The following is a 27322-nucleotide window of genomic DNA, read 5'->3' on the forward strand; positions in this document are numbered from 1 at the left end:
TCAGAATATAGAAGAAAAGGAAAAACTTTTTGAGTCATTTTATAAATCTAGTATTACCTTGATATTAAAACCAGATAAAAGAATGCCAAGAAAATGAGACAGATCAATATCCCTCATGTAGATAGATGTAAAAATTCTTAACAAAATATTGATGAATATAATTCAGCTGTATATAAAAAGAATTTTATGCATTGAAACAAGTGAAATTTATTCCAAAAATAAATACAAAACTGCTTCAAAATGTAAATATTCTGTGTCTTGACCCTTTCAATGCCAATATCCTAGCTATGATATTCTACTATATTACATAATATTTTTTCAAGGTTACCATTGAGGGAAATTGAATAAAGAGCACATCAGATTTCTCTCTATTATACCTTACAGCTGCATATAATTCTATAATTATCTCAAAATAAAAAGTTTTTAAAAAGACAAAGTTAAGGCAAATATTTGAAATTTACATTTAAATAGATAGATGAGATAAAAGGCAGTATTAAGAACCCTATTTCAGTCAAGCAATGAGCAATTCTTACTTTTATGTATTGAACTTTCTTGATGCATAAACATGAAGAGAACCAATGTGTAACACCATCCAAGATAATATCAACAGTTATCAATATATGTGAGAAAAGACTTAGGGAGGACTTCCAACACAGATTTTATTCTAAATTTTACATTATACAAAAATGTATAATGTAAGATATTATCACTTTGTTTCCTGCCAATTTGAGATGAATAATTATTGTGCTAGAGAATAAAATAATTACTCAATAATTTGTATGCAATTCATCTGAATCTATGGATCATTTACAGAGATTTCCTTAAAATATGCATTATAATATTAGTCATTACGATATACCCAAATCCCTAATTGTATAAGTACTTCTAAAACATATCTAATGATCTTTGTAATCATTCTTCTTAGACATACTTACATTGTTTTTATTTATCCATCAGCATTAGCAGTTGCTTTTTATTTTTGTTTTTTAGTATATAAAAAAAGATTTTCCATATCAATCAATTTTTATGGCCACTATTTATGTTATTGTAAAGTAAGAACAAACGTAAGACATTTTGCTCAACTTTCAGTTTAGTTTAAATTCTTGCTTTGGGAGAGTTTCCAAGATGACAGAATAGGAACAGCTCTGGTCTATAGCTCCCAGGGAGATCAATGCAGAAGATGGGTGATTTCTGCATTTCCAATTGAGGTATGTGGTTCATCTCATTGGGAGTGGTTGGACAGTGGGTGCAGCCCATGCAAGACAAGCCAAGCAGGACAGGGTGTCACCTCACCCGGGAAGCACAAGGGGTCAGGGAATTTCCCTTTCCTAGCCAAGGGAAGCTGTGAGTGACCGTACCTGGAGGAACGGTACACTCTTGCCCAAATACTGCATTTTTCCCACAGTCTTCGCAACCAGCAGACCTTCTATGCCTAGCTCGGCAGGTCCCGTGCCCACGGAGCCTCGCTCACTGCTAGTGCAGCAGTCTAAGATTGACCTGGCAGGCTGGAGCTTGGCAGGGCGAGGGGTATCCACCATTGCTGAGGCTTGAGTAGGTGATTCTATGCTCACAGTGTAAACAAAGCAGCAGGGAAGCTTTAACTGGGTGGAGCCCACTGCAGCTCAGCAAGACCTACTGCCTCTCTAGGTTCTACCTTTGGGGGCAGGGCATATCTGAACAAAAGGCATCAGACACCTTATGCAGAATTACATGTCCCTGTTTGACAGTTCTGAAGAGAGCAGTGGCTCTTGGAGCAGTGTTTGAGCTTTGACATCAGACAGACAGCTTCCTCAAGTAAGTCCCTGACCCCATGTAGCCTGACTGGGAGATACCTCCCAGTAGGGGCTGACAGACACCTCATACAGGCAGGTGCCCCTCTGGGACAAAGTTTCCAGAGGAAGGATCAGGCAGCAATATTTGCTGTTCTGTAGCCTCCATTGGTGATACCCAGGCAAACAGGGTCTGGAGTGGACGTCAAGCAAACTCCACCAGACCTACAGCCAAGGGGCCTGTTAGAAGGAAAACTAACAGAAAGGAATAGCATCAACAACAAAAAAACAGGACATCCAAACCAAAACCCCATCTGTAGGTTACCAACATCAAAGACCAAAGGTAGATAAAACCACAAAGACCGGGGGGGGGAAACCAGATCAGAAAGATGGAAAATTCCAAAAACCAGAATGCCTCTTCTCCTCCAAAGGAACACAGCTCGTCACCAGCAAGGGAACAAAACTGGATGGAGAATGAGTTTGATGAATTGACTGAAGTAGGCTTCAGAAGGTGGGTAATAACAAACATCTCCAAGCTAAAAGAGGATGTTCAAACCCATCGCAAGAAAGCTAAAAACTTTGAGAAAAGGTTAGATGAATGGATAACTAGAATAACCAGTGAAGAAAAGAGCTTAAATGACCTGATGGAGCTGAAAACCACAGTACAAGAACTTCGTGACACATACACAAGCTTCAATAGTGGATTCGATCAACCAGAAGAAAGGATATCAGTGATCGAAGAACAAATTAATGAGATAAAGCAAGAAGATGAGATGGGAGAAAAAAGAGTGAAAAGAAACAAACAAAGCCTCCAAGAAATATTGGACTATGTGAAAACACCAAACCTATGTTTGATTGGTGTACCTGAAAGTGATCAGAGAATGGAACCCAGTTAGAAACACTCTTCAGGATATTATCCAGAAGAACTTCCCCAACCTAGCAAGGCAGGCCAACATTCAAATTCAGGAAATACAGAGAACACCATAAAGATACTCCTTGAGAAAAGCAACCCCAAGACACATAATTGTCACATTCACCGAGGCTGAAATGAAGGAAAAAAATGTTAAGGGCAGCCAGAGAGAAAGGTTGGGTTACCCACAAAGGGAAGCCCATCAGACTAACAAGGTATCTCTTGGCAGGAACTCTGCAAGCCATAGGAGAGTGGGGGGGTCAATATTCAACATTCTTAAAGAAAATAATTTTCAACCTGGAATTTCATATCCAGCCAAACTAAGCTTCATAAGTGAAGAAGAAATAAAATCCTTTACAGACAAGCAAATGCTGAGATTTTGTCACCATTAGGCCTGCCTTGCAAGAGCTCCTGAAGGAAGCAGTAAACATGGAAAAGAACAGTCGGTACCAGACACTGCAAAATCACACCAAATTGTAAAGACCATCTACACTATGAAGAAACTGCATCAATTAATGGGCAAAATAACCACCTAGCATCATAATGGCAAGATCATATTCATACATAACAATATTAATCTTAAATGTAAATGGGGTAAATGCCACAACTAAAAAACACAGACTGGCAAATTGCAAAGACAAGACACATCAATGTGCTGTATTCGGGAGACCAATCTCACATGACAAGACACACATAGCTTCAAAATAAAGTGATGGAAGAAGATCTACCAAACAAATGGAAAGAAGAAAAAAAAAAAAAAGCAGGGGTTGCAATCCTGGTCTCTGATAAAACAGACTTTAAACCAACAAAGAGCAAAAGAAAAAAAGAAGGCCAGTACATAATGGAAATGGGATCAATTCAACAAGAAGAGCTAACTGTCCTAAATATATATATGCACCCAATACAGGATCTCCCAGATTCATACAGCAAGTTCTTAGTGACCTACAAAGAGATGTAGACTCCCACACAATAATAGTGGCAGACTTTAACACCACACTGTCAATATTAGACAGATCAACAAGAAGGATATCCAGGACTTGAACTCAGCTCTGGACCAAGCAGACCTAGTAGACATCTACAGAACTCTCCACCCCAAATCAACAGAATATACATTCTTCTCGGCACCACATCACACTTACTGTAAAATTGACCAATAAACACTCCTCAACAAGTGTAAAAGAACAGAATCACAACCAACTGTCTCTCAGACCACAGTGCAATCAAATTGGAACTCAGGATTAAGAAACTCACTGAAAACCGCCAACTACATGGAAACTGAACAACTTGCTGGTGAATGAGTACTGGGTAAATAACAAAATGAAGTCAGAAATAAAGATGTTCTTTGAAACCACTGAGAACAAAGACACAACGTACCAGAATCTCTGGGACACATTTAAAGCAGTGTGTAGAGGGAAATTTATAGCACTAAATGCCCACAAGAGAAAACAGGAAAGATCTAAAATTGACACCCTAACATCACTATTAAAAACTAGAGAAGCAAGAGCAAACAAATTCAAAAGCTAGCAGAAGACAACGAATAACTTAAGATCAGAGTAGAACTGAAGGAGACAGAGACACAAAAAAACCCTTAAAAAAAAAAAAAGAAATCAATGAATCCCGGAACTGGTTTTGTGAAAAGATCAACAAAATTGATAGACCACTAGCAAGACAAATCAAGGAGAAAAGAGAGAAGAATCAAATAAATGCAATAAAATGATAAAGGGGATATCGCCACCAATCCCACAGAAATGCAAACTATCATCAGCGAATACTATAAACACCTCTACACAAATAAACTAGAAAATCTAGAAGAAATGGATAAATTCCTGGACACATACACCCTCCCAAGACTAAACCAGGAAGAAGTCAAATCTTTGAATAGACCAATAACAGGTTCTGAAATTGAGGCAATAAACAGCCTACCAACCAAAAAAAGTCCAGGACCAGATGGATTCACAGCCAAATTCTATCAGAGGTACAAAGAGGAATTGGTACCATTCCTTCTGAAAATATTCCAATCAATAGAAAAAGAGGGAATCCTTCTTAACTCATTTTATGAGGCCAGCATCATCCTGATATCAAAGCCTGGCAGAGACACAACAACAAAAAAAGAGAATTTTAGGCCAATATCCCTGATGAACATCGATGTGAAAATACTCAAATTACTGGCAAGCTGAATCCAGCAGCACATCAAAAAGCTTATCCACCACAATCAAGTTGGCTTCATCCCTGGGATGCAAGGCTGGTTCAATATATGCAAATCAATAAATGTAAATCCATCATATAAACAGAACCAATCACAAAAACCACTTAATTATCTCAACAGATGCAGAAAAGGCCTTCAACAAAATGTAACAGCCTTTCATACTAAAAACTCTAAATAAACTAGGTATTGATGGAATGTATCTCAAAATAATAAGAGCTATTTATGACAAACCCACAGCCAATATTATACTGAATGGGCAAAAACTGGAAGCATTCCCTTTGAAAACCATCACAAGACAAGGATACCTTCTCTCACCACTCCTATTCAACATAGTTTTGGAAGTTCTGGCCAGGGCAATCAGACAAGAGAAAGAAATAAAGGGCATGGTATTGGAATAGGAAGGGAGGAAGTCCAATTGTCTGTTTGCACATGACATGATTGTATATTTAGAAAACCCCATTGTTTCAGCGCAAAATCTCCTTAAGTTGATAAGCAACTTCAGCAAAACCTCAGGATACAAAATCAATATGCAAAAATCACAAGCATTCTTATACACCAATATTAGAGAAACAGAGAACAAAATAATGAGTGAACTCGCATTCATAATTACTAAAAAGAGAATAAAATACCTAGGAATCCAACTTACAAGGGATGTTAAGGACCTCTTCGAGGAGGACTACAAACCACGGCTCAATAAAATAAAAGAGGACACAAACAAATGGAAGAACCTTTCATGCTCATGGATAGGAAGAATCAATATTGTGAAAATCATCATACTACCCAAGATAATTTATAGATTCAATGCTATCCCCCATCAAGCTACCACTGACTTTAACAGAATTGGAAAAAACTACTTTAAAGATCATATGGAACCATAAAAGAGCCTGCATAGCCAAAACAATCATAAGCAAGAAAGAACGAAGCTGGAGGCATCATGCTACCTGACTCCAAACTATGCTACAAGGCTACACTAACCAAAACATGATACTGGTACCAAAACAGATATATAGACTAATGGAACAGAAGAGAGGCCACAGAAATACCACCACACATCTACAACCATCTGATCTATGACAAATCTGACAAAAACAAGCAATGAGGAAAGGATTCCCTATTTAACAAACGGTGTTGGGAAAACTGGCTAGCCATATGTAGAAAGCTGAAACTGTATCCCTTCCTTACACCTTACACAAAAATTAGCTCAAGATGGATTAAAGACTTAAATGTAAGACCTAAAACCATAAAAACCCTAGAAGAAAACCTAGGCAATACCATTCAGGATATAGGCATGGGCAAAGACTTCATGACTAAAACACCAAAAGCAATGACAGCAAAAGTCAAAATACACAAATGGAATCCAGTTAAACTAAAGAGGTTCTGCGCAGCAAAAGAAATATCATCAGAGGGGGGGCGGAGCAAGATGGCTGAATAGGAACAGCTCCAGTCTCCCACTCCCAGCGCGAGCGACACAGAAGACCGGTGATTTCTGCATTTTCAACTGAGGTACTGGGTTCATCTCACTGGGGAGTGCCGGACGATCGGTGCTGGTCAGCTGCTGCAGCCCGACCAGCGAGAGCTGAAGCAGGGCGAGGCATTGCCTCACCTGGGAAGCGCAAGGGGGAAGGGAGTCCCTTTTCCTAGCCAGGGGAACTGAGACACACAACACCTGGAAAATCGGGTAACTCCCACCCCAATACTGCGCTTTAAGCAAACAGGCACACCAGGAGATCATATCCCACACCTGGCCGGGAGGGTCCCACACCCACGGAGCCTCCCTCATTGCTAGCGCAGCAGTCTGTGATCTACCGGCAAGGCAGCAGCGAGGCTGGGGGAGGGGCACCCGCCATTGCTGAGGCTTAAGTAGGTAAACAAAGCTGCTGGGAAGCTCGAACTGGGTGGAGCTCACAGCAGCTCAAGGAAACCTGCCTGTCTCTGTAGACTCCACCTCTGGGGACAGGGCACAGTAAACTAAACAAACGCAGCAGACACCTCTGCAGACGCAAACGACTCTGTCTGACAGCTTTGAAGAGAGCAGTGGATCTCCCAACACGGAGGTTGAGATCTGAGAAGGGACAGACTCCCTGCTCAAGTGGGTCCCTGACCCCTGAGTAGCCTAACTGGGAGACAGCCCCCACTAGGGGCAGTCTGACACCCCACACCTCACAGGGTGGAGTACACCCCTGAGAGGAAGCTTCCAAAGCAAGAATCAGACAGGTACACTCGCTGTTCAGAAATATTCTATCTTCTGCAGCCTCTGCTGCTGATACCCAGGCAAACAGGGTCTGGAGTGGACCTCAAGCAATCTCCAACAGACCTACAGCTGAGGGTCCTGACTGTTAGAAGGAAAACTATCAAACAGGAAGTACACCTACACCAAAACCCCATCAGTACATCACCATCATCAAGACCAGAGGCAGATAAAACCACAAAGATGGGGAAAAAGCAGGGCAGAAAAGCTGGAAATTCAAAAAATAAGAGCGCATCTCCCCCGGCAAAGGAGCGCAGCTCATCGCCAGCAACGGATCAAAGCTGGACAGAGAATGACTTTGACGAGATGAGAGAAGAAGGCTTCAGTCCATCAAATTTCTCAGAGCTGAAGGAGGAATTACATACCCAGCGTAAAGAAACTAAAAATCTTGAAAAAAAAGTGGAAGAATTGATGGCTAGAGTAATTAATGCAGAGAAGGTCCTAAATGAAATGAAAGAGATGAAAACCATGACACGAGAAATACGTGACAAATGCACAAGCTTCAGTAACCGACTCGATCAACTGGAAGAAAGAGTATCTGCGATTGAGGATCAAATGAATGAAATGAAGCGAGAAGAGAAACCAAAAGAAAAAAGAAGAAAAAGAAATGAACAAAGCCTGCAAGAAGTATGGGATTATGTAAAAAGACCAAATCTACGTCTGATTGGGGTGCCTGAAAGTGAGGGGGAAAATGGAACCAAGTTGGAAAACACTCCATCCAGGAGAACTTCCCCAACCTAGTAGGGCAGGCCAACATTCAAATCCAGGAAGTACAGAGAATGCCACAAAGATACTCCTCGAGAAGAGCAACTCCAAGACACATAATTGCCAGATTCACCAAAGTTGAAATGAAGGAAAAAATCTTAAGGGCAGCCAGAGAGAAAGGTCGGGTTACCCACAAAGGGAAGCCCATCAGACTAACAGCAGATCTCTCGGCAGAAACTCTCCAAGCCAGAAGAGAGTGGGGGCCAATATTCAACATTCTTAAAGAAAAGAATTTTAAACCCAGAATTTCATATCCAGCCAAACTAAGTTTCATAAGTGAAGGAGAAATAAAATCCTTTACAGATAAGCAAATGCTTAGAGATTTTGTCACCACTAGGCCTGCCTTACAAGAGACCCTGAAGAAAGCACTCAACATGGAAAGGAACAACCGGTACCAGCCATTGCAAAAACATGCCAAAATGTAAAGACCATCGAAGCTAGGAAGAAACTGCATCAACTAACGAGCAAAATAACCAGTTAATATCATAATGGCAGGATCAAGTTCACACATAACAATCTTAACCTTAAATGTAAATGGACTAAATGCTCCAATTAAAAGACACAGACTGGCAAACTGGATAAAGAGTCAAGACCCATCAGTCTGCTGTATTCAGGAGACCCATCTCACACGCAGAGACATACATAGGCTCAAAATAAAGGGATGGAGGAAGATTTACCAAGCAAATGGAGAACAAAAAAAAGCGGGGGTTGCAATACTAGTCTCTGATAAAACAGACTTTAAACCATCAAAGATCAAAAGAGACAAAGAAGGCCATTACATAATGGTAAAGGGATCAATTCAACAGGAAGAGCTAACTATCCTAAATATATATGCACCCAATACAGGAGCACCCAGATTCATAAAGCAAGTCTTTAGAGACTTACAAAGAGACTTAGACTCCCATACAATAATAATGGGAGACTTCAACACTCCACTGTCAACATTAGACAGATCAACGAGACAGAAAGTTAACAAGGATATCCAGGAATTGAACTCATCTCTGCAGCAAGCAGACCTAATAGAAATCTATAGAACTCTCCACCCCAATTCAACAGAATATACATTCTTCTCAGCACCACATCGTACTTACTCCAAAATCAACCACGTAATTGGAAGTAAAGCACTCCTCAGCAAATGTACAAGAACAGAAATTATAACAAACTGTCTCTCAGACCACAGTGCAATCAAACTAGAACTCAGGACTAAGAAACTCAATCAAAACCGCTCAACTACATGGAAACTGAACAACCTGCTCCTGAATGACTACTGGGTACATAATGAAATGAAGGCAGAAATAAAGATGTTCTTTGCAACCAATGAGAACAAAGATACAACATACCAGAATCTCTGGGACACATTTAAAGCAGTGTGTATAGGGAAATTTATAGCACTAAATGCCCACAAGAGAAAGCAGGAAAGATCTAAAATTGACACTCTAACATCACAATTAAAAGAACTAGAGAAGGAAGAGCAAACACATTCAAAAGCTAGCAGAAGGCAAGAAATAACTAAGATCAGAGCAGAACTGAAGGAGATAGAGACACAAAAAACTCTCCAAAAAATCAATGAATCCAGGAGTTGGTTTTTTGAAAAGATCAACAAAATTGACAGACCACTAGCAAGACTAATAAAGAAAAGAGAGAAGAATCAAATAGACGCAATAAAAAATGATAAAGGGGATATCACCACCGACCCCACAGAAATACAAACTACCATCAGAGAATACTATAAACACCTCTACGCAAATAAACTGGAAAATCTAGAAGAAATGGATAATTTCCTGGACACTTACACTCTTCCAAGACTAAACCAGGAAGAAGTTGAATCCCTGAATAGACCAATAGTAGGCTCTGAAATTGAGGCAATAATTAATAGCCCACCAACCAAAAAAAGTCCAGGACCAGATGGATTCACAGCTGAATTCTACCAGAGGTACAAGGAGGAGTTGGTACCATTCCTTCTGAAACTATTCCAATCAATAGAAAAAGAGGGAATCCTCCCTAACTCATTTTATGAGGCCAACATCATCCTGATACCAAAGCCTGGCAGAGACACAACTAAAAAAGAGAATTTTAGACCAATATCCCTGATGAACATCGATGCAAAAATCCTTAATAAAATACTGGCAAACCGGATTCAGCAACACATCAAAAAGCTTATCCACCATGATCAAGTGGGCTTCATCCCTGGGATGCAAGGCTGGTTCAACATTCGCAAATCAATAAACATAATCCAGCATATAAACAGAACCAAAGACAAGAACCACATGATTATCTCAATAGATGCAGAAAAGGCTTTTGACAAAATTCAACAGCCCTTCATGCTAAAAACGCTCAATAAATTCGGTATTGATGGAACGTACCTCCAAATAATAAGAGCTATTTAAGACAAACCCACAGCCAATATCATACTGAATGGGCAAAAACTGGAAAAATTCCCTTTGAAAACTGGCACAAGACAGGGATGCCCTCTCTCACCACTCCTATTCAACATAGTGCTGGAAGTTCTGGCTAGGGTAATTAGGCAAGAGAAAGAAATCAAGGGTATTCAGTTAGGAAAAGAAGAAGTCAAACTGTCCCTGTTTGCAGATGACATGATTGTATATTTAGAAAACCCCATTGTCTCAGCCCAAAATCTCCTTAAGCTGATAAGCAACTTCAGCAAAGTCTCAGGATACAAAATTTATGTGCAAAAATCACAAGCATTCTTATACATCAGTAACAGACAAACAGAGAGCCAAATCAGGAATGAACTTCCATTCACAATTGCTTCAAAGATAATAAAATACCTAGGAATCCAACTTACAAGGGATGTAAAGGACCTCTTCAAGGAGAACTACAAACCACTGCTCAGTGAAATAAAAGAGGACACAAACAAATGGAAGAACATACCATGCTCATGGATAGGAAGAATCAATATCGTGAAAATGGCCATACTGCCCAAGGTAATTTGTAGATTCAATGCCATCCCCATCAAGCTACCAATGAGTTTCTTCACAGAATTGGAAAAAACTGCTTTAAAGTTCATATGGAACCAAAAAAGAGCCCGCATCTCCAAGACAATCCTAAGTCAAAAGAACAAAGCTGGAGGCATCACGCTACCTGACTTCAAACTATACTACAAGGCTACAGTAACCAAAACAGCATGGTACTGGTACCAAAACAGAGATCTAGACCAATGGAACAGAACAGAGTCCTCAGAAATCATACCACACATCTACAGCCATCTGATCTTTGACAAACCTGAGAGAAACAAGAAATGGGGAAAGGATTCCCTATTTAATAAATGGTGCTGGGAAAATTGGCTAGCCATAAGTAGAAAGCTGAAACTGGATCCTTTCCTTACTCCTTATACAAAAATTAATTCAAGATGGATTAGAGACTTAAATGTTAGACCTAATACCATAAAAATCCTAGAGGAAAACCTAGGTAGTACCATTCAGGACATAGGCATGGGCAAAGACTTCATGTCTAAAACACCAAAAGCAACAGCAGCAAAAGCCAAAATTGACAAATGGGATCTAATTAAACTAAAGAGCTTCTGCACAGCAAAAGAAACTACCATCAGAGGGAACAGGCAACCTACAGAATGGGAGAAAATGTTTGCAATCTACTCATCTGACAAAGGGCTAATATCCAGAACCTACAAAGAACTCAAACAAATTTACAAGAAAAAAACAAACAACCCCATCAAAAAGTGGGCAAAGGATATGAACAGACATTTCTCAAAAGAAGACATTCATACAGCCAACAGACACATGAAAAAATGCTCATCATCACTGGCCATCAGAGAAATGCAAATCAAAACCACAATGAGATACCATCTCACACCAGTTAGAATGGCGATCATTAAAAAGTCAGGAAACAACAGGTGCTGGAGAGGATGTGGAGAAATAGGAACACTTTTACACTGTTGGTGGGATTGTAAACTAGTTCAACCATTATGGAAAACAGTATGGCGATTCCTCAAGGATCTAGAACTAGATGTACCATATGACCCAGCCATGCCATTACTGGGTATATACCCAAAGGATTATAAATTATGCTGCTATAAAGACACATGCACACGTATGTTTATTGCAGCACTATTCACAATAGCAAAGACTTGGAATCAACCCAAATGTCCATCAGTGACAGATTGGATTAAGAAAATGTGGCACATATACACCATGGAATACTACGCAGCCATCAAAAAGGATGAGTTTGTGTCCTTTGTAGGGACATGGATGCAGCTGGAAACCATCATTCTTAGCAAACTATCACAAGAACAGAAAACCAAACACCGCATGTTCTCACTCATAGGTGGGAACTGAACAATGAGATCACTTGGACTCGGGAAGGGGAACATCACACACAGGGGCCTATCATGGGGAGGGGGGAGGGGGGAGGGATTGCATTGGGAGTTATACCTGATGTAAATGACGAGTTGATGGGTGCAGCACACCAACATGGCACAAGTATACATATGTAACAAACCTGCACGTTATGCACATGTACCCTACAACTTAAAGTATAATAATAATAAATAAATTAAAAAAAAAAAAAGAAATATCATCAGAGTGAACAGGCAATCTAGAGAATGGGAGAAAATTTTTGCCATCTATCCAACTGACAAAGGGCTAATATCCAGAATCTATAAAGAACTTAAACAAATTTCCAAGAAGAAAACCCCATCAAAAAGTGGGCAAAGGATATGAACAGACACTTCTCAAAAGAAGACATTTAATGCAGTCAACAGACATATGAAAAAAATGTTCATCATCCCTGGTCATCAGAGAAATGCAAATCAAAACCACAACGAGATACCATCTCACACCAGTTAGAATGGCAGTCATGAAAAAGTCCGAAAACAACAGATGCTAGAGAGGATGTAGAGAAATAGGAACCCTTTCACACTGTTGGTGGGAGTGTAAATTAGTTCAACCATTGTGGAAGACAGTATGGTGATTCCTCAAGGATCTAGAACGAGAAATACCATTTGACCCAGCCATTGCATTACTGGGTATACCCAAAGGATTATAAATCACGCTACTATAAAGACACATGCACACATATGTTTATTGTGGAACTATTTACAATAGCATATACTTGGAACCAACCCAAATGCCCATCAATGATAGACTGGATAAAGAAAATGTGGCACATATACACCATGGAATACTATGCAGCCATAGAAAATGATGAGTTCATGTGCTTTGCCGGAACAAGGATGAAGCTGGAGACCATCATTCTAAGCAAAATATCACAAGGACAGAAAACCAATCACCACATATTCTCACTCATAAGTGGGAGCTGAACAATGAGAACACATGGACACAGGGAGGGGAACATCACACACCGGGCCCTGTTTGGGGGTGGGGGCCTGGGGGAGGGATAGCATTAGGAGAAATACCTAATGTAAATGATGAGTTGATGGGTGCAGCAAACCAACATGGCACATGTATACCTATGTAACAAACCTGCTCATTGTGCACATGTACCCAGGTATAATAAAAATAAAATAAAAATTATTGCTTTGGCAAAAAATAAATGGCTACATCCCATTTGGCTTTAAAAATTTGAGTCTAAGCAATCCATTAAAATAATCTATTTTAACTTAAATTTTTTTATAGATTTAGGGGTACAATTGTGATTGTGTTGCACAGATATATTGCCCAGTGGTGAAGTCTTGGCTTTGAGTACAACTGTCAATCAAATAGTGTTCATACTGTTACTAAGAAATGTTTAGAAATGTCATAAGAATCCTACCATTTTTGGAGAGAGATCATTAATACTAAAGACACAAGACCCTCCATAAGTCATTTAACTTCATACAGCTCATGTTTTTTATTTATAAAGATAGTATTTCTGTTCTATCTCTGTTTATGTAAGTATCAACTAAGATAATGTTTGTTAAATATAGAAAACCTCTGTTACTATATTATTACAATAAAGAAAATAATTTTTAGGATGTATATAACATACTAGGATTTTGGTATCTTTCATCAATAATGTTAATTGAAACCATATTTCTTTTTCTTTTTCATCATGTAGTAAATTCAGATTTTGTGCAGTGAATGACTTCACTTACCAATACAAGGTGTGAAAGCTTATGAATCTGGAATTGTGACTTTAGTGTATAAATAAACAGAAGAAAATGCACTAAGAAAAAGCATCAGATTTATAGGTGATATACTTAAAAGATGGCAGTTAAGCAGAGTAAGGAATATTACTGTATGTACACTAAAAGCAACTGTGGCTCAAATTGTTCCTTCTGAGTTTCTATCTGCCATTCATTTCATGGAATTTTGCTGAATTAGCCTATTTCACTTTCTATTAAGTGGGGCTCACTTTATGGTATTGAAAACCCAAGGCTGAGGTTGACTGATTGCCTGAGCTCTGGAGTTTGAGACCAGCCTGGGCAACATGGTGAAATCCCATCTCTACTAAAAATACAAAAAAAATTACCCAGGCATGGTGGTGCACTCCTGTAGTCTCAGCTATTCGGGAGGTCCAGACAGAGACTTCCATCTCCCCCCCCGCCAAAAAAAAAAGAAAAAGAAAAGAAAACCCAAATAATATGCCTTTAAAGAAACAGAAGTTGATTTTGCCGTTATGAAATGACATGAAGTTAGATCTTCAAGATCTAGTAGTGCAATTCCGTCATCCTTAACTCATAGCTTCCATCTCTTAATCTTCATCCTAATGTTTTCACCCTAATTGAAAAGGTGAAAGTGGGCAGAATAGTGCATTACTATTTTTCTTTAAAGGAATTATTTAGAAGTGTTTCTTATCATGATCAAACAGACATGGTAACATTTAGCTTAAACTGGAAGATGTTATCTCAAACCAGTGGCCATGTGTCCAACAACATTTAGATTATTTATTAGGAAAAAAAGAAAAAAATAGTATTTGTGAAAAAAGTAGTAGTCTTTGCCACAATCTTTTGTGTTTTGTAAAATATTTGAAATAAAAATCAAACACTCTTACCATAATGTTCTGTCACAGTGTTGTTTTAAATTTCATGTAAAACATTAGTTCTATAGTAAAAATAAGTGTTTCTACTACAGTAGAAATATAGTAGAAATGAAGTGTTAAAGTATCTCTTTAACTGTAGACCTTTTAAGTTATTAAAATTGTGAGCATTTATTACTATATCACTTAGGAAGTGGAACGTATTAGAGTAAGCAATGCTACGCAGTGTAACAAATTCATGCCAAAATCTTAATGGTCTAATCCAATAAAAATGAATTTCTTGCTCATACAAAGTCCAATTTGCATGTTTCTGGTTGGTAAGTGACTTTTCCTATGGCTATGTTAGTGAGTCTACTGTCCCCCAATTATCTGACGTATCTTCTCCATCTTCCTGGGAGACAGAGTATGAGGATGTATGAAGAATTGTGAGAAATATATAGGCCAAGCCTTGAAGTGGCCCACCTACCTTCTGCCCACATGTCATTGACCACTACTTATTCACAGGGCCACATATAAATGTGACGTTGGTTGTGCATCCAGGAGTTAAGGGAAATTGGTTTTTTGAACACCGTGAACGGATATGTCTTGGGTCTTTCTGAGTCTCTTCATTGTATTATTTTTCCCTCTAGGATCCAGTAATTCCTGAACTTTAGTTCTGGCCTGGGCTGGGATGCCTCATTTTCATTGAGGCCTCAATTCTTAACTGTGAAAGAACAGATAATTTTCTCTTTCTTACCATTGCTTACTTGCCCTACTCTTTCTGAAATAGTTTCCAATGTTATTCCATTTTCTACCACACGGAAAAAGGTCATGCTATTCTGTTTTCCATAATCATTATATATTCTTCTTTCCCCATGGTATTTCCCAAAAATTTATTCCATGTTTTACGGGTGAATAATTATTTCTATTAACTACTTTTTTAGAGTGAAGAATCACCTATCTCTTTTATCCTAACATCTACTGTTATCTCCTCCATGCTGAACAATGCCAAAACTATTTTTCATGTAGGTTGTTCAGGGTTTTGTCTCTACTCACTTAATCATTCCATCAGGAGACTATTGAGAGAAAAGTCTATAACATAAAAACGTAAGGGTCAAATTCAAAGCCATCATCAATCTTACTCAAAGACATAAACCTTAGAACATTATGGGAATCTTCAAAAGTTAACTTAATTGATTTTAAAATTATGCTGGCAACTAAAGCTACATGTTTTAGAAAGAGAAATATATGCCTCATATTTATTGATTAAAAATCATTTACAGAGTATCTACTATATACAGATACTTTGCAATATACTAGGAATAAATAATGACAGATTCTGCCCTCTTGAAACTTAATATAATTAAGAACTAGATTGTGAAAAACTAATTATAATGCAAAGAAAATAAATGATTAAAAGAGGTAAATATAAGTGTCATTAAATGAAGGAACCTAACCAAATATTTCTTGTCAGAGAAGTTTTTATTGTTGATCTGATATCACCAAGAATGAGCTGGAACAGTTTCAGTAAAGTACAAAGAAGAAAAGGAGGAAAATTGACAAATGCTTTCCTCTATCTTTACAAAATAAGCTTACAAATTACCAGATAGCCTCTGTAATTAATAACAACTGTTAACATCACTACAATCCTACTTTTCTAAACACCTTTCACATCCATTATCTTAATTATTCCTCTTAAAAGTCTTATGCCATATTTATTATTAAGCACTATTTATAAATGAGGAAACTGAGATTCTGAGAATTTATCTAACTTGACAATGTTACAGAGCTAACAGGTAGAAAACTTGGATCATTAGCAAGGGAGATCATATCCTCAAGTGTTCCAAATAGAAAAGCCAAGTTTTAGATGCAGTTAGAGAGAAGTGGTTAAGAGTTGGACTACCTGGGTTTAAATTCCAGCACTATCACTTACTAGTTAAATGACTTTTGTAAGAATAACCTGCCGTTGCTTGAGGTTCCTCACTTACAAAGTGATGATAATCACAATACCTACCTCATATGTTGTGAATATTACATAAGTCAGTATTTGTAAATTTCTTAGAACCATCCTTTTACTGCAATAGTAAAAGTTCCTTAAAATTACTGTCTTGCATGCTGATGCACACACTGTAATTTTCAAACCCTATATAGAAACCAAATTCTAAATAATAGACTAGTACTTGAGACTCAAACTGGACAAAAATTGTTTCAGGAAAATATTAATCCTAAATTAAACTTACATCCAAAGTGTAAAGAGCAGCAAAGAGCAGCAGAATGATATAATGATTTTTTTTTTTTTTTGAGACAATCTCACTCTATTGCCCAGGCTGGAGTGTGGTGCTGTGATCTCGGCTCACTGCAACCTCCGTCTCCCAGGTTCAAACGATTCTCTTGCCTCAGCCTCCTGAGTAGCTGGGACTACAGGCAGGTACCACCACCCCGGCTAATTTTTATATTTTTAGTAGAGAAACCACGTTGGCCAGGCTGGTTTTGAACTCCTAACATCAAGTGATCCACCCGTCTCGGCCTCCCAAAGTGCTGAGAGTACAGGCGTGAACCACCATGCCCAGCCTGACAGAATGCTTTTAAAAGCAACCTTTAGGATGAAATTATATCCTTCTACAAATTCTTACAATCTAGTAAAAAAATTAAATTTGATAAGAACGAAAATTAGGCAAAAGTATGTGGGCATTTGGTCTTATACAATATCTTGGTGACACTGCCAAAAATTCTTGCCTTCTTTGATACTTAAAATAGGAGTCTGGTTGATCCAGTCGACCATGTGCCCTGGAGTCCTGTGATAGGAAGCTGATGAAATTTTCATCCAGAGAGTAAGAACCACCATGATAGGCCCTTTTCTAACCCAAGAGAGTACATTATGAAAAAGCTGGGTTTCAGCTTTTTATTCCAATGGATATGACAAGAATTAAGGGAAATAAAGAGACTATCATAACTGGAACAGAACATCTATTGTCTATTTTAAATTTTATTGCAACTAATGGCTTTATATTAACTGAAAGAATGTAACAGAATAATTAAGAGCAAAGCTTGGAAGTTTGGCAGATAATTGGCTGAAATTCTGACCCTGCTACTTATCTGCTTGTATTAGGTCATTCTCACATTGCTTTAAAGAAATACTTCAGACTGAGTAATTTTTTTTTAAAAGGGTCATATTTACTCACAGTTCTGTAGGCTGTACAGGAAGCATAGTGCTAACATCTGCCTGGCTTCTACGGAGGCTGAAACTTCTAATTACGGTAGCAGGCAAAGAGAGCACGCCTCTTATATGGCCCGAGCAGGAGCCAGCGTGAAGCGTAGCAGGTGTCACACACTTTTAAATCATCAGATCTTGCGAGAACTCATTCACTATTGTGAGAACAGCATCAAAGGGATGGTACTACACTATTCATGAGAAATTTGCCCCATGATCAAATCACCTCCCACCAGGCCCCACCTCCAAAAGTGGTGATTACATTTCAACATGACATTTGGGCGAGGACACATATCCAAACTATATCATTACTGAATAACCTTAGATAAACCACGTATCCTCTTTGGGCCTTAGTTTCAACACCTGAAAGTTGGTTGAATAGTATCTTCTTTACAGAGTTACTATGAAGATAGCTGGGCATGGCAGGTGCCTGTAATCCCAGCTACTCAGAAGACTGAGGCAGGAAAATCGCTTGAACCTGGGAGGCAGAGGTTGCAGTGAGCGGAGATCGTGCCACTGCACTCCAGCGCCTGGGCAACGAGAGCGAAACTCCGTCTCAAAAAAACAAAACACAAAACAAAACAAAACAAAAAAAGAGTTACTATGAAGATGAAGTTCCATAAAAACTTAAGGAAACACATTCTAGCACCTACCACATAGGAATAGAAGGTGTAGTAATAGCAGTAATCTTTGTTGTAGAGAGGTAATTAAGTAGTAGAGAAAACACAAACCCCGAGATTAACAAGTAGAGAAACCTACTTAAAATAATAAACACCTTAATAACACAAGCTTTATTGAATTTATAGAGATGACTTATGATTCATTGTGATTAATCATTGTCTTTGTGCAAACAACGAAAAAAATGAAAGCAGCTGTTTTTGAACCTTATTGTGCATTAGAATCACTTGGAGAACTGGTTAACACATGTGATGGGTCCCCACTTGACTTTCTGTTCAGTGATTCAATGTTAGGGCTAGAGGATTGGTATTTGTAACAAGTTTACATGGGATGCTGCTGACTCTGGGACCACATTTTTGAAAACCACAAAATATGTGGAGTGTTTGTGCCCTGGGCTATGCTATAATAATTACATAGTATGAAACACTCATGCACCACTGCATTTGCTTCGTTACTCTATTCCTCATAATCAAAGAAATCTCCTGAGTCAAAAGTATTTTCTAATAAACAAAAATGCTAATTAATTACATTTATGGCTGTAGAGCTAGCACTTTGAGCAAACTGGAAGTTGGTTGAACGTTAATGCTTCTTGTGTATCTAGAGACTTGCTTAGATCCAAAAATGTTTTTTGATCTGCAATTGTGTATTTCTTCTGTAAGTAGTTTAAATTACAAGCCTTTTCAAAGTATTCAGCCATCAAATACAGCCTCCTAAAACCATTGTGCGTAACCTTTTGTAGCTGTGTACTTAATTCCTCAATCAAGTTGCACATTAGGAGAGTAAATTGGAGGAATATAAGTCAGTGGGTCTAAAGTCACTTTTAAAAAAATCTTCAGATGCACTAATATACATTTTCTATCTTCTTTTTATTTCCTTTTCTCCAGTTCTATCTCTGAAACACTATGAAATGTTAAAATAGGTTAAAATGCACTTAAATGAAATTCACTAAATTAAATGTGCTCTGTTCTTCTGAAGATTTAACTACACACGTTTTCACATTTCAAACTCTTAACAGGTGTGATTAAAGGGCAACATCTGGAACTCATCTTCCTAAACAGAAAAATACGGAATTATATGAGGTGATATATGTGCCAATGCCTAGCCAGTGACTGTTAAAAAGTCATTGCTCAATTTCTTAATTTTCAAAGGAACATGGAAGAGTTACCAGTAAGAAAATATGTGAAGGCATAAGTTTATAGTGTAAGATTTTAAAGGTAGAAACATTTTTGGTGTCAGAATATAGAAGGTGAAAATTTCACACCAAGTAAATCACATATCCAGAGGTAAAATTTTTGAAGCATGAGCTCAGGTTTAGAGAATGGAGATCAATTTAGCTTAATTTAGTGCAGTGCAACCCTGGTCACATGTTAGAACGACCCAGAATGGTTTTCAAACTCCAAGTGCCTGAGTCCCATTCTAAACCAGTTATATCTGAATCTCCAGGTATGAGAGATAAGCATCAATATTAAAAAGAAACAAACATAAACTTTTCAGAGTGGTATTAGGGAAGAAAAGAGCAAAAAGAGATCAACTAGTTGAAATTTTCTATTGTTGGGGGCCAGGCACAGTGGCTCACACCTGTAATCCCAGCACTTTGGGAGGCCAGGGAGGGTGGATCACCTGAGGTCAGTAGTTTGAGGCTAGTGTGGCCAACATGGGGAATCCCCATCTCTACTAAAAATACAAAAATTAGCCGGGCATGCGGCTTGCGCCTGTAATCCCAGCTACTCTGGAGTCTGAGGCAGGAGAATCTCTTGAATCCGGGAGGTGGAGGTTTCAGTAAGCTGAGATCGCACCACTGCACTCCAGCCTAGGCAACAGAACGAGACTCCATCTCAAAAAAAAAAAAAAAAAAAAAATTCTATTGTTGCCATTGATCTGAAACTGGGTTTATTAATTTCGTATAGGAATGTAACTTGCAAATGTTAAGGCATAACATAATTTGGGGGAACTCTTACTGCCCTTCACAAAGAACATTGAGCTATTTTGGCATCTGTGACTAACAATGTCCCTACTGGCTCATTAAAATTTCTTTCCATGAAGAATTCCTGGACAAGGTTGAGATAATAACACATTTTGCACCTTGCTGTAATTTGGTAGCTAAAACCGACAAGTCCACAAATTCATTGCAGGGGTATAGTGCAAAGAAATTTCCAAGGGTAAGTCAGTACAGACACTACCCAGCAGTATATGCAAACAGGAGCACAGGTATTGGAATCAATGGTTCAGATCATTGATTCCCCAATTACTAGCTTTAATTATTTGTTACTTAACTTCTATAAACCGTAGTTTTCACATTTGTAAAATTGAGGTAGTGATAATATTCATATCACAAGTAGCCCTGAGATTCAAATGAGATTATTTACATGAAAGATATTTGAAAAGCTGGATATATATGGGCACTATTTTGGGGTACCTAGATTTTCCTCTTTGACTTATTCTTCCAAAATTGAGTCAAATCTCAGACAGAGAAGCCACTGAAGTTGGAGGAATTATTTCTATTTTTTTTCAAGTTGACTTTACCAACCAAGAAAATGAACTCTTTGAAAAGATAAAATAGAAAAGAGTTTTTCATATTTTTAGATTATTTGTCATTCATAACATTTTCTCTGTTTTGTCACTTGACAGGTGCCAGAGTAGAGCTCTCTAAAATTACCTTGTAGGTTTTATGGAAATTCTGTCTCCTATTCCCAATCTCTGTGGGATACATAAGTGAAAGATTGAGAAGTATTTTATATTTGTTTATCTTTTAAATATGAAGATGTTCAAGTCTCTGATTTCAATTATCAAAAATCAAAATAAACAATTTGATCTCTAATTCTGAGGTGTTTCTAGTCTATTTGAAGAGACAATATATACATAGTTTGTTTAAAATTGTTAATATAATAAAACGGTTTACAACTGTTTATATTAATCTGGTATGTATTAAAAGAATCTTGGTTCAACCTGGGGCTTTATGTTATTTCTAAGCACATATCACAATATATTCTGACAAACTCTGTGTACTTTTTCTTTAGCTGTTTTTTTTTTTTTTTTCTTAATAATATTAGAGGCTTTTCTTGATGTGACATCTGTCAGGTCAGTATAGTAGTGAATAATGAAATACTAGCCTGGCTGAAAACGCTCTTAAAATGTCAGTCCGTTCTAGTTCCGAAGACACCTAAGAGCACCTGACACAGGATGTGGAGAGTCAGCAGCCAGGTTTCTACAGAACAATTAAGTTCAGGAAGGAGGGAGATGCGTGATGCTAGAGTGGTACCTAATGGTGTGGAGTTGCAGCAAAAGATACAGTTTTGCATTGGGAGTGCACCATATTCTTGGTTAGCAGCACCCATTTATCACATGCAACATGATTAGGGAAATAATCGTTACTACTCAGGGAGTATTCACTTTGCACCAGATCTATACTAGTTGCTTTTATACCTGCTATCAAAATTAATCCTTGCTACCAACTGATAAGTGGACATTATTTACTTCCTCTCTTACCACTGAAGCCCCCAAAATATAAATAACTTGACAAGGATTATACTTCCAGTATGTAACATAGAATTTAAGCCAAGTTCTACTCAGTTCTAAAAATCTTTTTTACAGTAGTATCTTCAAAGTGGTATAGATACACTACTGCAGGTTCACAAAGACTTTCTAAGGGGTAGCTCATCCTTCCAAGTATACTTTCCCAAATGAATCTTATTGAGAAGACTCCTGAAGATTCTCCTTCACCCACTCTCCTTTCAAAATCTCCCTTCTCCGATGTTTCAGAAGAGCCTATCTTCCACCTATTCTGAATTCATTTGCAATACAATCAGCTCCCAGAATAGGAAAAACTTCCAGAGTGTTTGACAAGTGGGAAATCCAAAATATTTGTGCTAGTATTGACAACATGTATAACTTTAATTACTAGGCAACAAACTTCTTAAGAGTTGAGTAGTTTATAAATAAATTCATCATTTGTGAAATTGCTTTTATCAAATAAGTTTTGCTTGAGTTGTCAGTTGATGGATCAAATTGTAAAAACTAATTTTTTGCTGGATTGTATCATTATTAGCTTATTTAGCTCAAATGAGTTCCAAAAAGTAAGTAAAATTTGTATAAAAAATTTCTTTACCCTTATCTACTTATTTATAAGAACAAAGTTTCCTGGCAGTTATTTATTTTTTAAAATTTAGAATATAATTGATATACCTATTTTTGTTACAGAGAATTTTGGTAGGCTGCTTATTATTTTCCCTTTTTAAAATTTATAAATCAAAGTTGTATATATTTATGGTGCATTGCATGATGATTTGATGTATGTATACATTGGGAAATGGCTAAATCAAGCTACTTAAAATATCTGTTGCCTCATATACTTATTTGGGTAGTAAGAACATTTAAAATCTACTCTCTTAGCAATTTTTAAGTATACCATGCATTGTTATTAACTATAATCACTATGTTGTGTGATAGACCTCCTGAACTTATTCCTCCTATCTAACAAAAATTTTGTATCCTTAGACTAACATCTCATTAATCATCACTAATATGTTTTAAATAATTTAAGCATAACATATATAGCATTTAGATATAATTGTGTAGTCAAATAGTATACAAATACAAGTTCAAGTATAAAAAGGTAACTCCAGAAAGTTACAGACTATCAAAGAAGAGTTTAAGTTGTTTTTGATGTGGATGATGGTATCAAACAATCATGGTGGATACATTTTTTGAAAGTAATAATATATGTTCATTTTAAATTGACACTGTTTGCAATATCCTTGTATTATATCCTCTGAAACTATTTATGATTATGATTAAAACAATTTGATAGTACAGTAGGAAAATTATAGTTAACAACAATTTATTGTATATTTTTAAATAGTTAGAAGAGAAGCTTCGTAAGATTCCCGACACAAAGAAAAGATAAATGATTGAGGTGATCGATATTCCGATTACCCTGATATGATCATTATACTTTGTACATTATAGGCATCAAAATATCACATGTACCCCAAAGATATGTACAATTGTTAAATACCAATGAAAAATAAAAAAATAAAAAAATTATTTTAAATTATTTTAAATTAAAACAATCAGTTTGGGACCTACTTTAAAAAGTGTGAGAGTGTAAAATTTTTCATTTGGTGCTACTCAAAGATAAAATCTTGAAAACAACTTCTATGCGGAACATTGTCCTCAGTGACATGATTTATTGCTACATAGCAAAGGAAGTAAACCATTGTATTTAGGAGCATAAGTTCTACACTAAAACAGGTATCTGCTCTAACCTTAACCTCCAATTTGTTATTTTACCTTAGACAAGTTCTTTGCCCCCTCTAAGCCCTTTTTCCCGTTTCTATAATAATGGAGGTACTTAATTGGTCAGATCTTTCTAAATGTCACATAAAATTATGTCAAGATCTAGAAAAATCTCTACACAGATTGTCATGTATATATATTCACAGAAGTTGTCATAGACAAAACTGTATAAAGGAGAGGGACATGCATGTTCTTAGGCTACTCTTTCAGAGGGATCACGGATTGATATGGTCTCCCAGAATGAAAAAAATAAGTTCAAAAGGAGGGAAAAGGAGGGAAAAACACCACTACCTGAAGGGGCAGAAACACTATGAGCCATATTAGTGGGAGAGCACAAGGCATGTGATGCAAAAATTAAGAACTGCACATTTAATAAGGAAGATATTGCTAATAAAATAGTTCTACTTGTATGAAATAAAGCTAGAACCTCCCTGCCTAAATCCTAATTTTTTTCACTGTTTCTGCTATAACTCTGGTTTACATTACAATCTTATTCACAATTTCTGCTTGCTTGATATTTCTAAATTCTGAATGACCTTTGTCATGTTCCCCCAACTTGGTTCCTGTTTACAATTCAATTTTGTTATTCAAACTTCTTTTTCTGGTCCTAACTCTCAGTTTTGCCTGAGTGGGCACAAAAAGTCACCTTCCTCTTCCTCTTGTTAATGGGCATATGAGAGAGAACACAAAATTCCAAGAGCTCATATCTTAGTGTCTAATTGATATGGATTAAAATCCCAACTCTATCTGGGTAGTTTGGTAAACTCAGAACTTCTCTGAACCTCAGTTTTCTTTGAATAGGGATAATAATTTCTCACCAACAGAGTTACTGTAAAGATTGAAGAACATACGTCACAATAAACATTTAGCATACTCAACATTTAGAAAATAATAGATCTTCTTAAAAATTTTCCCATTATTACTGATGCTGATGTAATAAACGGAAATATTTATTGGAGTTCTGATTATTTTTGAAATGAATGTTTTGTAAAATCAAACACATTATGAACTGATATGAAAGATGTTCCTGTGAAAGAGGAATTGAAATGTGAAAAGTCACAAATTTTACGCTTTCTCTGGAACCAGAAACCAAACTTAAAGTATTCTCCAGAACTGGAAAGCAAGGGGATACATAACAGTCTGAAAAGATCTGCTGTGAGTGTTGTTACAGACTGAAGTGAAAGTGACTGCTGGTTATTATAAAATGTTCCTATGACTTGTCCATATTGAAACAGAAATTATAGGCAGAAGGAACAGGAGGGAACACAAATTGGCTCAGCCTCTTTTATCTGGTTAAGCAGTCTATTTTACCCAAATTGAGGCCATTTAATTCCACAAATATTTATTGAATACACATTGGGTATCCAGAATGTAAAGAGTCTCAATGCGGAATGAATTTTATTTTTGATTTTATATTTTGAATTGGGCTTTAAGTTATAGTTATAAATCAAATGGGATAATCACTTGGGTTTTCAGTCATTAAAGTAAATTTTTTTTTCATTTTTTTTTACTGAACAGGATTTGCTAGTCCACTTACTGGGATAGCAGATGCCTCTCAAAGCAGCATGCACAATGCCTTGCACATCTATATGAATGGAACAATGTCCCAGGTCCAGGGATCTGCCAACGATCCCATCTTCCTTCTTCACCATGCATTTGTTGACAGGTTGGTTAATATTTCTTTATAAAGTGTGTGCTCATTGGATTTAAATAGAGGGTGCCTATCAAGTGTGATTTAAGTTACTAACTAAAAGCTAAGAAGTTATGGTAGTCTATTGTCTATGTTCAGGTTGTCCCCAAAACAGACCTTAGGCTAAGAATTTGCATGCAAATGTATAATAAAGAAAGTGCTTATAAGGATACATTAGTAAGAAGGTGGATTAGGCAAGATAGAAAAGAAAGAAAAGCAAAATAAGGGTACAATGTCAATTGAAATCCCAGACTCCACTAGATCTTGGTAGAATGTAAAGTATACCCTAGTTTGTCCTACCAGAAGAAAAAGAGATGAGTCTTTGGACTTCCACACTAAATAGCCATTGGCTACAGGTTGCCCTGAGGTAGGGGATGTAAAACTCTTAGGAGCTTGATTCCAGATATGGCCCCAGTACCCAAGGGCAGCCTTCTAAAGGCTTCAGGAGAAAGTGGTTAAGAGCAAAAAATGAGAAAGCAGGGGGATGGACACACAGAACTGATATAGGAATTTAAGGCCATGTGGGCCTGGCACTAACCTACTACATCTGTCATCAATATATCTTTCCTTCTGGAAATTGCATTATTTCTTCTCTTTTTGAACCTAACACACTCACATATAAGGAAGTACAAACTGATCTCTTCCACCAGCCTAAACAGTACATTTTTAATTCTCCAGACAGAGTGCACTATGGCCCAACTGTCCTATTTAATGTGATTTAATTCTCTTGGAGCTTTTATTCCCCTTATTAACCCTCTTCCATTACATGTGTAATGTCTTAGACATATTAAGTTTTAGGCTTAATTGTAGGTGATGATAGCAGAAAAGAAACTGTTCAGAGGAAGGTCAGCTGTCTACTCTTGAAATTTTTCAAGAAGAAAGGAGAAAATAAAGCATCAAATCATGACTGGCAAATGCTGTGGAGTGTTCTTTGTCCCCTCTATGGTAATTTTCTCACCATAGTTAATGCATAAAGGGCACAGATCAATACCTGCCATTAAGATAATACTATCATCCTCTTGGGTAAAAATAAGAGGACTTTTTTTCATGTTTTAAAGATAAGGAAACTGAAACTGAGAATTAAGGATTTTACTTAATTTATCAACATCTTCTCTTCACTCATGTCCACAGGAACATGGACATAATATCAAATAAGAAAATGACCATTATCCAGGAAAATCATTAGGCAGATTTTTATTGGCTTCATGGCAATTCTCATATAATGAGAATTAAGTAACAGTCTATGTTAAGTTTTATTCAGAAATTAGTGTATAAGAACATGTATGAACACCAAAATGTTGGTGCCAATACCAACATCACAACCATCTATACTCATAAATAAGAGAGAAAAGCATAGTGCTGGAATAAAATGTTACCAGAAAAGATAAATTGAACGCTTTTTAAAGAGTCATTTTTATATCACTTTTTGGTGTAAATTTTTGCCATTTTTAATCTCTAGAACTACCCAGTGAACTCTAAAGATAAAGTATGACTACTCTGGCCACCTCCATTCAATATAGTATTAAAAGTTCTACCCAATTAGCAATTAGGCAAAAAAAAAAAAAAGAAAGAAAATGTATCAAAATATGAAAGGAAGAGGATGTTGTTTCTGTTTAC

At 37.1% G+C, this 27322-nt stretch overlaps 1 protein-coding gene across 1 annotated transcript in view; it reads left to right on the top strand.

The window, feature by feature from the left end:
* Positions 1-27322, top strand: part of TYR (tyrosinase) — a 119996-nt gene that overhangs the window by 30924 nt on the left and 61750 nt on the right. Inside the window, exon 3 of the mRNA XM_050755539.1 lies at positions 25534-25681. Within this exon, the coding sequence (XP_050611496.1) occupies positions 25534-25681 (148 nt within the window). The remainder of the gene's footprint in view (positions 1-25533; positions 25682-27322) is intronic.

The sequence above is a fragment of the Macaca thibetana genome, chromosome 14, assembly GCF_024542745.1.
Source record: "Macaca thibetana thibetana isolate TM-01 chromosome 14, ASM2454274v1, whole genome shotgun sequence".
NCBI lineage: Eukaryota > Metazoa > Chordata > Mammalia > Primates > Cercopithecidae > Macaca > Macaca thibetana.